The sequence below is a fragment of the Ctenocephalides felis genome, unplaced genomic scaffold (assembly GCF_003426905.1).
Source record: "Ctenocephalides felis isolate EL2017-DRISC unplaced genomic scaffold, ASM342690v1 CF-g0.4_SCAFFOLD_01886, whole genome shotgun sequence".
Classification (NCBI taxonomy): Eukaryota; Metazoa; Arthropoda; class Insecta; order Siphonaptera; family Pulicidae; genus Ctenocephalides; species Ctenocephalides felis.
Genome location: NW_020538040.1, coordinates 14,911,094 through 14,925,765, shown reverse-complemented (window position 1 = coordinate 14,925,765; position 14,672 = coordinate 14,911,094). Strand labels below are relative to the sequence as shown.

General features: G+C 30.0%; 1 protein-coding gene across 1 annotated transcript; it reads left to right on the top strand.

The window, feature by feature from the left end:
* The first annotated feature begins 6,721 nt into the window (after positions 1–6,721).
* On the top strand, positions 6,722–12,939 carry LOC113378123 (WSCD family member AAEL009094-like). The gene is made up of 6 exons (XM_026618646.1): positions 6,722–6,830; positions 8,115–8,367; positions 10,664–10,839; positions 11,915–11,990; positions 12,066–12,235; positions 12,323–12,939. Exons 1-6 carry the CDS (start codon positions 6,723–6,725, stop codon positions 12,497–12,499), a joined length of 960 nt encoding a protein of 319 aa, XP_026474431.1. The 5' UTR covers position 6,722; the 3' UTR covers positions 12,500–12,939.
* The last annotated feature ends 1,733 nt before the right edge of the window (positions 12,940–14,672 follow it).

The following is a 14,672-nucleotide window of genomic DNA, read 5'->3' as shown; positions in this document are numbered from 1 at the left end:
AACTATTTATTTGATTTATCTAAAATTGCTTAGTTAACTCAATTTACTTTTTAATTTGCTAATTTTTCATTGTTTGCATCTTGGCCAGGGTTGTAGGCATCGTTGCCCAGATGTAAACTTTTATAGTAGTTATATAAAAAAAACTGTTGAATCTATCTTAAAATTAACAATATATCTTATAAAAAACAATTAAATAATGTAATTAAATACAAGTAAATTAAGTACAAGATGGCAGTATGTTTTTAATAGCTCTTTTCAAACTTATATTAATTATTTAGAAACAAATGTACATATATGTAAACAATATAATATGATAGCATAATGAAGGTGTATACATTTGAATCTTTATGTAAAAATCAATGTATGTATTTGAGCCAAATGAAGCAAAATTTCAAATTAAAAAAAATTAAGTAGTGGAGACTGATTATGATTGTGCCAGGGTACGGTAGTGATAGTAGCCATAACAGCTAAACTATACTGATTTTGAGATAGGGTCTAGACTCTAGAGGGAGAAAGATAAGGTATGTTTGTTCGAGCATTTCCAATATTGCATTGAGTCAGCGCTCTAACATGATCTGTAGACCACATTGCTTTTGAAAAGTCAAAAGAATTTTTTTTGTTCGATTTCTTTTAATAATAACTATTACTTGTATACAGATAGATCACTTTGTTTGTTATTTGGTGTAAGTTGAACATTAGTAGTTATTCACCAGCAATTAGTTTTTGCTGGTAATCAGTCATAATAATGACTTGTTTTCAAAAGTGTGCAGTGTGTACGACAAACGACAAATTTTGGGTACGATTGTAAAATTCGTACTAATTCTAAAATCTAACTTAACTAAGACAAATACAAAAGAAAATAGGAAGAAAAATTCAAAACAAAAAACTAAAGATTTGTTGTTAATTTGTTTAAAAAATATATGTTTTGTTATATATTGATATATATATTCATAATCTTTGTTTAAATGATTACTTTGAGTTGTGTTACATTAATCTGGCAATAAAAGTCCTAGAAACCATTTTGATGTTTATAGCCATTGCTTTTCAACCGAATTTTATGCCTGTCACAACCATCCTGGGAGTGTCGCTGGTTGTGACACTCATCCTTTTTTTCTATGTAATGAATTGATTTATAACTAATCCATCGTATTTAAAGACAGTATTTCAGTATTTCCACGTAGACAATGTTCAATTAAATTACCATTCAATTCACTTCTCTCCCAGCTAACTGGCAAATTAACAAATTATACGGCTGACCAAATAAAAAGTGACACAACCGTACCCAGTCTCCCTACTTCTGCAAGTACTTTGGGTGCAAAGCCAATAATAAGTTCGTTGCCCATCTATATTGCAAAAATAAATCTTGTCGAGACCTTTCCAGTTATGGTCACATATTTAACTTTAACACGAACAACTAGCAGCATTCGTACTAGAAAGGGATTTCGCCCAGGGGTACGAGGGGCAACTATTTATATAATGGAATTAGCATCGGGGAACACGCGATTCTTAATGGAGAGACTCGTGGCGTCATGACTCCAGGAAATAAATTAAATCGCGCGCGAGATTATAAGCTTACAATATTTGCCCGACCCCTTTCTCATAAGGGCGGGGTTGCAGGGTTACACTTGCGGGACGCGGACGGGGAACGTTTGTTTAATAATTAACCCAGTTTTTATAATTGAGGTTAATTGATGTTTACTTTTAATGCTTGTGTACAAGGCTTAAGTCCGAAAATTCACTTTCATTAAGTATTTTCTTATTTCTTAAACATAGGGTAAAGCGGGGCTTGAAGGTCCGCGGGTAAAAAGATCCATCACCGACATCATAAAAAAAAACAAAGGGTCCATTAATCATGTGAGGCTTTTAGGAGGAGGAGGGTTTGGCAAAAAATTACGAAGCATCACGTGGGGGAGGGAGCGGTCTAGTAAGATATCACGTATATTTAATTTTTACCTGAAGTTTTGAAAAGTCCAAACTTTTCAAAAAAAACAAAAATCAAAACTTTTACGTTTTTTCGTAAATTCGAAAAATTCCTTCAAAAATTTTACCTAACCAGAAATACGCGTGATGTTTGGTGGGTGAGTAGGTGAATTTTAAATATCACGACGTATCACCAAGGGAAAGGGGGATCCAAAAACTCTAAAAACTCGTTCACGTGATTAATGGACACCCTGTAGTTAGGATTTTCTTATTGTTAGTAACAATATTTGAAAGTAGAGAGATAAAGATGTTAAACCAGCCATCATCTTGATCCTTACGAGGTCGCTATCAGGAGATAAACGTCCCATATCACCCCGCCTATGGTTAAAAAAGACCAGGTGACAAATTTTTGAAAAACAACAAAAAACATTTCTACAATGGTGAATTACCTGTGAGTTTTAATGAACATATTCCGATAGTTGTTTGTGTTTGTTTGATATGTGTTTTTGTAGTTTGGTTTGATTTTTGCAATTTTTCGAAATTAAAATTTGTACTAGAAAAACGATGCCATGAAAACAAAATTTTGAAGCCAAATCGTTTGAGAAAATACAGCCAGAAGCAATACGAGTCTAAACGAATCGAACAACCATACCCTTTTTTACCATAACAGCGCCAATCGTATACCGTTACGTATGTAATTACTACTGATTAGCGTTGATGTCATCCACTCTTAAATAAAATCCAAACTTTTACGAAAAACTATAAAAAATTAAGACTTTTTTCGTAAATTCGAAAAATTCGTTCGAAAAATTTTCGTAACTGAAAATACACGTGATGTTTGGTGGGAAGGGGGGTAATTTTTTAGGACATGAAGCAGAATGAAATAAAAAGTACTAAAAAAGTTATTTAATTTACATAATTACGGATATAATTAAAAACATTAATTGGTTTTCGTATTAACTTCCCGAAGGAGAAGTTTTGTTTTTCAATCAAAATCCGAATTCGATTCGCTAATTTTATGTTTTCTCGACGTTTCAAGCCATTCTGAATCGAATGAGACCAATCTGGAAAAAGTATGTGTGTGTGGTGTGTGTGTGTTGTGTGTGTTGGTGTGTGTGAACAATTTTTTGCCGTAAATCGACGTTTTCCTCAATAATGGCTGGACCGATTTCAAAAATTTAAAATCCATTCGATGTATCTCGATGAGGACTAGCGTTTATCAATTTTGCGCGACGATCAGCCAAGCCGTTTCTTTGTAAATAGCAGAAAAGTGAAAAATTTTTCGTCCACGTTTTAGCCCGCAGTTCTAAATCGATCTTGAAATTCAAAAACCATTCGAAGATATTGATTGGGAATCGTGCTGATGAGTTGTTGGTAGAGATCGGCCGAGCCGCTTTCTTGTAATAAAGTGTTAAAAAATTTTTTTTTCGACGATTTTTATAATTATTTTTTTGACGGTAGATACCATAGTCTTCTAGATCATACTAAAATATTACGGCTCTACGACAATTGGTTTAACTTTAAAATTTGTCAAAGTTTGCAAAACTTGGCATCGTTTTTTTTGGCATTTGTCAAAATTAGACCTTTCATCGACGTTTTCTCAAAAATGCCTGAACCGATTTTAGAAATTTAAAAGCCATTTGATGTATCTTGATGAGGACTATCGTTTGTCAGTTTTGTGCGACGATCTGCCAGCCGTTTGTTTGTAATTTGAAAAAAAGTGTTAAACTTTTCGTCCACATTTAGCTCATACTACCGAACCGATTTTAAAAAATCAAACCGTTCGAAAGATATTAGTTGGGAATGGTACTGATTAGTTTTAGGTGAAAATCTACCGAGCCGTTTTCTTGTAATTCGTTGTTGAAAAAAAATTTGAGCCGATTTTTATGAAACTTTTTTTGATAATATACATCATGGTCTTATACAACTTATTGGAATATTACGACCCTACGACAAGTAGTTTAGTTTAAAAAAATCATCAAAGTTCAAGAAAATAAGTAGTTTTTTAACGTTTGTTAAAATTAAAATTGGACGATTTTACTTCGTATAACGATAGAGTACTTGGTTTTAATGAACATATCAAGCCATTAAAGTCCTATGGAAACTGGTTCAATTATAACAATTGTTGATTTTTGAAAATTTACTTTTAGAAAATACTCCGTGTCAAAGTGGTCGCTCGTTTTCAATTATGTGTAATAAATCCACTCGGAATACTTTAATCACTCATATTTTAATTTAGTTTTTATTGATTAAGTCGATTAATTACACATATCGGGAAGTTCATGTAACTTGCCTCAAGGCTAAATACCAAACCAACTAGTTTATTTATTTTTTTAGTTAAAGCAATTTTTTTTTCGATATAAACATTTGTACAATTTACCTAAATATCTGAAAGTAATTGAATAAATAAATTAATTTGGTCTTAAAAATTTATTTTATTTAAATGTAGACGCAAACTGTAATCAATGGCGAAACACAGGGCGCTTCTGCATAGATTCTGATTAGATTCATTAGAAAATTTTGATGGATTTTTTTATAATTCAACCGTATGGCCTATAATATTTTAGTATATTATTTCATGCATTTCACTAATCAACACAATTCCCAACTAATATTTTTTATTGGTTTTTGAATTTTCAAAATCGGTTCAAAATTGTGGGCTAAAACGTGGACGAAAAATTTTACAGTTTTCTGCTAATTACAAAGAAACGGCTCGACCGATCGTAGCGAAAACCTGACCAACGACAGTCCTTTCAAAGAAAGATCATCAAATGGCTTTTAAATTTTTGAAATCGGTCCAGCTGTTTGTAAGAAAACGTCGACGAAAGGTGAAAATCGGCTCACATATACACATAGTTTTTCCAAATTTGGTCCCATTCGATTCAGAATGACTTGAAAAGGAAACATAAAATTAGCAAATCGGATTTTTTCTTAAAAACATAAACTTCGCCTTCGGGAAGTTAATAACGAAGTAAACAGATTGTTATGAAATAAAAAGGATTGGAAACTTATTGGGCTAGAATATAATAACAGTAGAGCAACTGTTCTTTTTTCCTTTCTAGGGGTGTAGTGTATTCCCGGATATGTAGAACCGCTTTATTTGAGATTTAACCTAGATTCTTTTTAAAATGCTCGCCACGTCCGTCGTTGCAGGAAATGAGAAAAATATGTTAATCACACCATAGGGGTATGCATAATGCTCCAAAAGGGTTGTTATCAAAGTCGCGAAACGCTTCCGACCAGAATACCAAATGAGAAGTATATTCGTTTTAATTTTAAAAATCTTGTTACGAGGCACATAAGTTTAGCATAAATTGCATACAATGCTTTTATCATAATAAAAAAGAGAATATTAAAGTGCTTGTCGCATATGAAGATGGAATCTTAACTTTTTAACATTCATGGGCCGATTGTGCCGTAAAATAGACCAATGTTATGGCAAGGCTATGGTACAAAAAAGTTTTCAGAATTTGGTCCAGGAACGATGTCCAGAATGAGAACCACAAGTGATTATCAGTAACAGGTAGTTTGATAAGTTACTAAACTTACTCAAATGATGAATAGGATGATTCTGTCGTAAAATAGACCAATGTTATGGCAAGGCTATATTACGTAGCAATTTTCATATAAAGTAATACTAAAAACTGTAAAAATGATATGTGGTTGCTGTGCAGTCACGCGTTTTAGATAGAAAACCTAACCCAGACAACACGCAAAAAGATGTGGTATTATAACAGACGAGTGAAGTTACATTCTATATGTAAAACGCCTGACTGCACAGCAAGTGCATAGCATTTTGACAGTTTTTAGTACCACTTTATATAAAAACTGCTACGTAACATAGCCTTGCCATAACATTGGTCTATTGAATTGTCCCATTCATCCTAACTACCTGTTACTGATAATCAATATTACTAGTGGTTCTCATTCTGGACATTGTTTCTGGACAAAATTCTACAAACTTGGAACATGTTTGTATGAAAATTAATACTGTAGTCGAATTATCTCTTTGGCCTAGTGGCTAAAACTATAGGTTCATAATCAAAGATAGCAATATGTTACCAAGTATAAATAACACCTACTGGCACCAATAGAAAATTCATAAATAATACAAAAATTGTATTAATAAATTCATCATTAAGATATAATAACATTTTGGGTTGCCATCTATATAAAAAAACGGTCGGCACAATAACTCATAGAAATCGTTAAGTTTTGACTGTTGTTAAAAGTATAAAAATAACTAGTTGTAAGTAGCATTTTTCCTTAAGGCAAGTTGCATTAACTTCCCGAAACCTATACATAATAATCAACTTAATCAATAAGAAATGAGATTCAGCTATTTAGGTAATAATGTTTATTTCGTAAACATTTTCGCTTTCACTAAAAAATAGTCAGTACGATTTTCAATTCATGTCTTTCAAGCATATTCATAATATCTGAAACTGTAGTTAATTTGTTTAACACGTTTTTTCATATATTTCGTATTCTACAAATGAATTTTTTATTCAAGTGTAGATATCAACTATAATCAATAGCTATATATATAGCGACGATGAGACATATTCTTGAATGTTAATTTGCAGCCAATCGTAGAATAATAAATAATGATCTGTTTATTTATACGTTTCGACACGGTATGTGTGTCATCATCCAGATTTTTTTGTAAATATTTTTATTGTATAAATAGTAAATCTTATTTTAATATTGTTTTATATCAAATACAAAATATATTTTTTATTTAACTAATAAATAATTTGAATAATTTCAGTTGATAGAGGATGCTGGCGCGCCTAGGCAGAATGCGTGTGGCGGCTTTAGCCGTCATGGTAGCTTTTTATTTAGCCGGAGTATTACTACTCAGTCTTTCCACATATCGAGAAAGAGAGAGGGACATTGAACCAAATGCAGTAAGATTCAATATCATAATATATTATCAAATAATTATGCATGCACCATAAGTAGACGAATAGTACAAACATGAACTGAATTTACTTATAGGGCAATTCTGCCATAACAGAGCCCATAACATAGCGTTGTCATGGCAACGCTATCTTATGGTTGTTTATTAGCAGTGAAAATGTCTATATAATTGCCGTGCGAATATGCCTTACTTTGCAAAACAATGTTTGCCGGGTCAGCTAGTATATATATAGTTGTTAATTGAATACTGAAAAATTGTAAGAATTGTAATGCAATGTATATATATATATATATATATATATATATATATATAATGTATATATATATGGTAACATTTTTTTACCTTCAAAATAAAGTAATGTGTTTGCAGGTTATTCGGAGCAAATTATTCGAAACCCATAATTTTGATTCACAATCTATATCCAGAAAAAAAGCCAGATCCATTAGGATTAATCCAAAACCTTTGCCAAAAAATACTCTTTTGTGTCTAATTTCTTCAATAAGAACCTACACAATATCAAATAAAAATCATTCCAATGAGTAAAATCTTAAGTAATGATTTAATAAATTAATATGAAAATAAATTAATAAAAATTGATAAATTAATTGAAATTCATTAATTGATATTATATATATATATATATATATATATATATATATATATGTGTGTGTGCGTGTGTGTGTGTGTGTGTGTGTGTGTGTGTGTGTATGACCGTTGTTTGGCCAAAAAGCAATTTTAAAAAATTTTAGTATAAAAATAAACAAATTATATGGATGATTTACCCACTGCAACGCATGTTACATATAAATATTCTTGGAGCATATTGATAATCATTGCAAGTTTTTTTGAAGTTGATTTGGAGATGTTGCATAATTCTAAGGAAAATTTTAATCAAAATTCAGTGAAAAACATTCATTCAATAAATGCGAGATTAAAAACCATTCGATTACTAAAATGACTTACAAAATAAAGGTGCTGTAGGAGGGTGCATATTTAGTGTTGTATGTGCTTTTTTATTACAAATTATAAATAAGTAAAATGAAACAAATGGGTCAAAAAAATTTAAAAAAACTTGAAGGCGGCCAACCCTTACCACTTAGGGATATGAGCAATAGATATGCGATTCTCAGTCATACTAAACGTGATTATAAAATTTCATAAAAATCTACCAAACCCCTTCGGAGGACTATTACATTATGACATGAGACACAATATCTAATTCAATTAAATCAAGTATTCATTAGAATAATTTTTATTTTTATTTTTTCAGATAAGAAACATAGGAGCAGATCGAGGTCGCAGTACGGGTGGCTTATTTCGGAGACCTCGTTTACGATGGTGTACACACCTAAAATATAAGCAACAACCATCTCCAGTCTCTAATGGACTATTTTCAGGACAATTTTCAAGTAGTTCTTCTTCAAGTACGAATCCAGTCAATAATAGTGAGAAACCAGTAGCTCTTGTATCATTTCCGGGCAGCGGAAATACATGGATGCGTTATTTGCTACAACAAGCCACTGGTAAGGGAGAATTCTGACAATAATACAGAAACACTCTTTTATATAAAATCGATAGCAAATCGAATGTTTCGAGTAAATTTTATTAGAATCGGTATATGTATGTTTTTTTTTTAAATAATATCATGGTTTTGCAGTTGTGAAGAAGCTAAGTTAACGTTTTTTTGAATGGTCTTTTGAAATGCTATTGAATCGCCAAAAATGTATCGAGCCTACAAAAAAATATTTTGAATGAATAAACTAGAATTTATCAAGAACAAATTAAACAAATCAAATTAATCCTGAAATGGTATTTATTATTTTGATTTCGGCTTGTTTATCAATAAATACTCTAGATTTATTTCAAGCGGTTTGTCTCTTGTTAAAATTCCCGATATATATATATATAGATAATAGATTTAATCCATAAAAAAATGAAATTTAGAAAGTTTTAAAATAACAATTAAATTTTGAACTGTTAATTTCAAAAATAAAGCTTTCCACCACTAAGCTAAAATCCGTAATATTTACGTAATTTTTGCGCAAAAAAGTTTCATATTTACGTCATTTTTACGTAAGATTAATGTAAGAAATATGTAATAATTTCGCCTATTTTATGTAATGTGGATTACGTAATATTTCGTAATAATTAAATAATTTTTGAAAAAAATGGCGTGGAAGTGCCCTTTTTTACACACATAAATAAATACATACAAGCATATTTGTAAATATTAACACATACTACACACATATGCGTATATATGACACACACATTCATGAACTTAGAAATGCACACATACTTCTTACATATATATATAATATATATTTCGCGTTTCAAATATAACTAGTCGGGTGGGTGGCATCGTGCCTTAAGGCAAATTGCTTGAACTTCCCGTACCGTAACGAAATGTTCGAGGAATATTGAATGTTTTCAAATAGATTATTATAAATATTGTAACATTGTCTAATATTTATAAGAATTATATCAACTGAATTGCAGAGTTGAAATTATTTGTTTAAAGTATATTAAAACTATAGTCAGAATTAAAAATAAAATCTGAATTATTTTCGATATACAAAAAAAAAATTAAAAAAAAAAAAAAATGGAACAAAAATTTTTTTTACCAAAATCAATTATTTTGTTAAGACAAGCAGAAAGTTCTTTGAATCAATTGAATCGGACGCTTAGTTCTCTCAAAAACTGCCATTTTTTGTACATTTAGCTCTGTATCTCCGAAATGGCTGGGCCTGCCTTTGCGAAAAACTAATAACCCCTTCTCCCAATCATTACTAATTGAATGTTTTTTAGATCATTCAAATCGGATGCTCCGTTCACTCAAAAACTCGATTTCTATTTTCTGCACTCTTTGCTCCGTATCTCCGAAACGGCTGGACCTGCCTTCGCCAAAAACTAATCAGCTCTTTTCCCTATCAATAGGAATCGAATGTTTTTTAAACCATTCAAATCGGTTGATCCGTACGCCCGAAAACGTGGACGAAAATTTGTATCCATACATACATACACACACACACACACACACACACACACACACATCCATTTTTTCTGAAGTATGCCAAAACGTTCAGAAACCTTCAAAACGTCGAGAAATGTAAAAATTTTCAATTCCGATTTTCGGCCCATTACAATAACTTACCCTACGGGAAGTTAATAAAAATTCATCAAAATTGACAAAAAAATATAAATAATTAATTTAAAAGAACCCAAAATCTAATCAAAACCCTCTCGGCTGATATCTTTCAAACAGATTTTGAATTTTCAAAATCGGTTCAGGATTTTTGGCAAAAACGTGAACAAACAATTTAGCTTTTTTTGATAATTCTAAAAAAAAATTTTTGGCCAATCGTCCCACATTTCATCGAATCGCTTTCGAAATATTGAAATCGGTTAAGTCGTTTCCCAATTTTGGTGACAAATGACACAAAAAAGCAAAATGAAAACAAAATTAGCTAATCGGATTTTCTGGCGGAAATGAACTTCTTCAAGAAGTCTATTCGTCGAATTAAAAAAGAAGGGTTAAAAGAGAAACATTATTCATTATTTATACGTTTCAGCACTTAATGTGATCATTCATTGCATCAAACCAGGGCCAAAACGCTAATAAACTTAACACTTGTAATAGTTATATAAGAAATTTATTAAGAAAAAAACACAAAAACCAATCATTTAATTCATAGCAAAGAGATGCTTGCTTATGTGTTGATATGATATTTAATAAAAAATATTTTAGATTTTCAATTAAGATTTTCTGAAAGAATTCAAAACAAAACTTCTACTAATACTACTTTTGTTTTATTATAGGAATTTTAACTGGTTCAGTATATAAAGACCACGGCCTAATGAAAAGTGGTTTTCCTGCTGAGCAAGTGAAAAATAATTCCGTTTTAGTTGTAAAGACACACGAATGGGGCAACGACGCTAGAAGTCAATTTTCTAAAGCGATACTTTTAGTACGATCACCAGCCGATGCAATTTTAGTAAGTAACAAATAAATAATAATAACTAGTTATTATTGGTAACTAGCTAGTTGGTATTGGTATTTTGCCTTGAGGCAAGTTACATGAACTTCCAGATATGTGTAAATAATGGACTTGATAAATAAAAAATAAATTAATTTAAAAATAATTAAAAGTATTCCGAGTGGATTTATTACACATAATTGAAAACGAACTAACACATTAACTCGGAGTATTTTTTGAAAGCAATTTTCACAAATCAATCATTTTTATAATTGAACCAGTTTCCATAGGAATTTAATGACTTAGTATGTTTATTAAGACCAAGTACTCTATCGTTATACCAAGTAAATCGTCTAATTTTAATTTTAACAAACGTCACAAAAAACTACTCATTTTCTCAAACTTTGATGAATTTTGACTACTTATCGTAAGGCCGTAATATTTCAGTAAGTTCTATAAGACCAAAATATGTATCGCCAAAAAAGTTCCATAAAAATCGGATTAAATTTTATTTCAACAGTTAATTACAAAAAAACTTCTCAGTGAATTTTCGCCTAAAACTAATCAGTGTAATTCCCAACTGATACCGTTCGAACAGTTTTTGATTTTTTAAAATCGATTCGGTAGTATGAGCTTAAATGTGGACGAAAAGTTTAACACTTGTTTCCAAATTACAAAGAAACGGCTTGGTAGGTCGTCTCACTGACAAACGATAGTCCTCATCAAGATACATCTTTTAAAATGGCTTTTAAAAGTTTGAAATCGGGCCAGCCGTTTTTGAGAAAACGTCGATTTACGGCAAAAAAATCTGTTCACACACACATAAACATAATTTTTCCAAACTTGGTCTCATTCGATTCAGAATGGCTTGAAACGTCGGGAAAACAAAATTAGCAAATCGGATTTTTTGATGAAAACAAACTTCTCCTTCGGGAAGTTAATAAACATGTTAATTTATTTATGGCTTATGTTTGAATGACTTTAATATATATTATGATTATAATTACAAGCCAATTATAACGGCACTTCTTTGTAATTCGTAAAATATATGTACTTGGGATTATTCATAATTATTCCGTTTTTCTTTTTCCAGGCGGAATTTAATAGACAAAGTGGCGGACATATAGGATTTGCCTCAATAGGACGATACAAGCGAGCAAAAGGGAAATGTTAGTAACAAAAACAAGCACAAATCATTAAAAAATCTAACTATAATTGATAAAAAATTAATTACATTTGATTAGATTGGCAGCAATTCGTCACTGACAAATTATGGACATGGGAACAAACGAATTTAGATTGGGGCAAAAATTTCACAGGGCCGGTTGAAATAGTACACTTCGAAAAACTAGTAGAAAATGTTGAAGGCACATTGCGAAAATTACTTCAGTTTCTGGAATATCCAATAGATGAAGTAAGTAACATTAATTATATACAAAATAGTTTTGAATATAAAATGTAAGTTAGCTAACTCATTAATATTTTTAACTTTTTATTGCAGTCTTTACTGTCTTGTGCAGTGTCTCGAAAAGAAGGTATTTACCGAAGAAGCAAAAAATTAAACAATTTTGATCCATATTCAGCAGAAATGAAACAAGCTCTCACAAAGAAACGGGAGATAGTTTACAAACAACTTGGTATTGAGATCAACAACGCCACAAACACAAATCCATCCTAGTTAATGGTCCAAAATTTTAATAGAATTGCTAAAATGTTCTGCAATTTTCGGTTATGCTGACAGGATCAAAAAAAATTTAACCAAAATTTAAACCAAAGATATTAAAAAGAAGATTGATCATAACAGTTATATCAAAGTGATTAAAAGCAGATCTTGGCGATGGGTGACAATGCTGGTGAAATTGATTGGAATGCTGATGAATAGGATCGAGGGTGAATTTTGGACTAACAAATTATTTTGTCGGTGTTCTGACATAGTAGGCCGCAATAAAGTTTCTAGTTCAGCTCTCATATACTTATATGAGTAAAATATTATACAAAATCGTCTATCCATTCAATAGATGAAGAAAGCATAACTAGAAATCATAACTCATCTCATTCCAAATTTAAACAGCAAACCACTTAAGTAAAACAAACACATATTAAGACATTAAATACTCGTAGGAAAAATAATAATAGTGATGTTACAATGTTTTAAATTTTTATTATTCGAATAGCTTGTATCCACAGCTTATATAAATGAAGTGCAAGTTATTCTATATTGTAAGACATTTCCATTGATTATGATGTGTTTTAAAAAATCAATATACGCTTTTTAAATAGGATATGATTGAAAATAATGGACATTGTTTAAAACCGTGCGTAATAGCGCACATAGCATTAAAAAAAAATTTGTACTATGAAATGTATTTAGTTAAATAAAATTTACTTTAAGCGTTTGCAAGTGAATAAACGTGATTAATGTTTAAATATATAAAATAAATGTTTTATGTATATTATTAGAGACTAGTATTAAAATGGCTTTTACGAAAGCTTTCTCAAGAAGCGCCGTTATAAATATTTTGTTGTGTCGGATTTAATTTTAAGGAAATACGTAATTATTGATCACAATAGTCATATTTATCAAAAACCATTGTGAAATTACCTAGAAAAAATGTACTCACTACCTACATCATCAAAACTGAATACGGATTTCTATTCACATAAGTTGTTTGGCTAATAAATCAGAAACAAATTCAATATATTTTCATTTCTAAAAACAAAATCTTCACTACTCGTTTTATGTATAGATTGTTAGTATTAAGATTTATTACGCTTATTTTAACTATCAAAGATATTGCTCATCTAAAGATATTTGAAAGAAAATATTATTAGTTATTCTGATAATAGATCATACTGTATCACTAAAACTTAATTTGTTTATTATTATTAAATATATGCTATATTGAATACTTAAATGTAAATTAAAAATTTAGGTCCTGCAATGGTTTCTCAATAATTTTTACAATTCGTATGAAGCAATTGTTTTATAATGTAAGTTGAATAGTTTAAAGTGCAGTAAATTAGGAGATATAAATGTTAATGAGTATATGTTGTATTCACGTTTTTAATTATTATTTAATGGTGCCTGAATAATATGTTAAGATTAATATTAGAAATAACTGTGATGTGTGCCCATATGACAACATATGTATAATAATTGTCACATAAGTTTAACAAACAAAAATTACCAATGGTTTGATCCTTGTTTCTTGAACTTTGCAAATAGTGTAAAATTACTATTACCATCAATTTAAAAAAAATACTTTAATTTATATTTATATAAAAATGTGTGGAAGAAACACATTATCAAATTTAACAACAATTATCAATTTAATTAAAACTTTCAAAGAGCTATTTCAAAATGCTGCAATTTCACACCTCAAGAACGTTTCTACGTAATTTAATCATATAACCAAACAACTCATATTATTGAAACTAAGTAATACACAAAAGTACTTTGCAAAAGATATCAGTCGAAAAATAATGGATCACCGCCAAATGAGATATATGCATATTTTTTATGAGATTCACATTCGTAAAACATCTTTGAATATATTCTTGAATGTTTTTTTTCCTTAGTGTAAATTAAAAATTTCAACATAAAAAAAATTTAAGATATAATGAAAAAAGTATATGAAGCATTTGATATATGCCATTAGCATAATTTTGAATATACATACTAGTACAATATTGAATATTTATGTATTTACAAACAAATTTAAATATATATGCATATTTCTCATTTCAATGTAGGTAGTTCAATTAAATCCAAACCAAAGTATTAGTTATATAAGGAAATGCACAAATAAAGAACCAATTAAAAAAATAATTTAGAAAGTGTATAATAATAA

What these genes read in the sequence shown, in the direction of transcription:
- LOC113378123 (XM_026618646.1), top strand. Translation starts at nt 6,723, where the DNA reads ATGCGTGTGGCGGCTTTAGCCGTCATGGTAGCTTTTTATTTAGCCGGA. An exon ending in GGGACATTGAACCAAATGCA is followed by an intron (nt 6,831 to 8,114) that starts GTAAGATTCAAT and finishes TTATTTTTTCAG; the next exon opens with ATAAGAAACATAGGAGCAGA. An exon ending in CAAGCGAGCAAAAGGGAAAT is followed by an intron (nt 11,991 to 12,065) that starts GTTAGTAACAAA and finishes ACATTTGATTAG; the next exon opens with ATTGGCAGCAATTCGTCACT.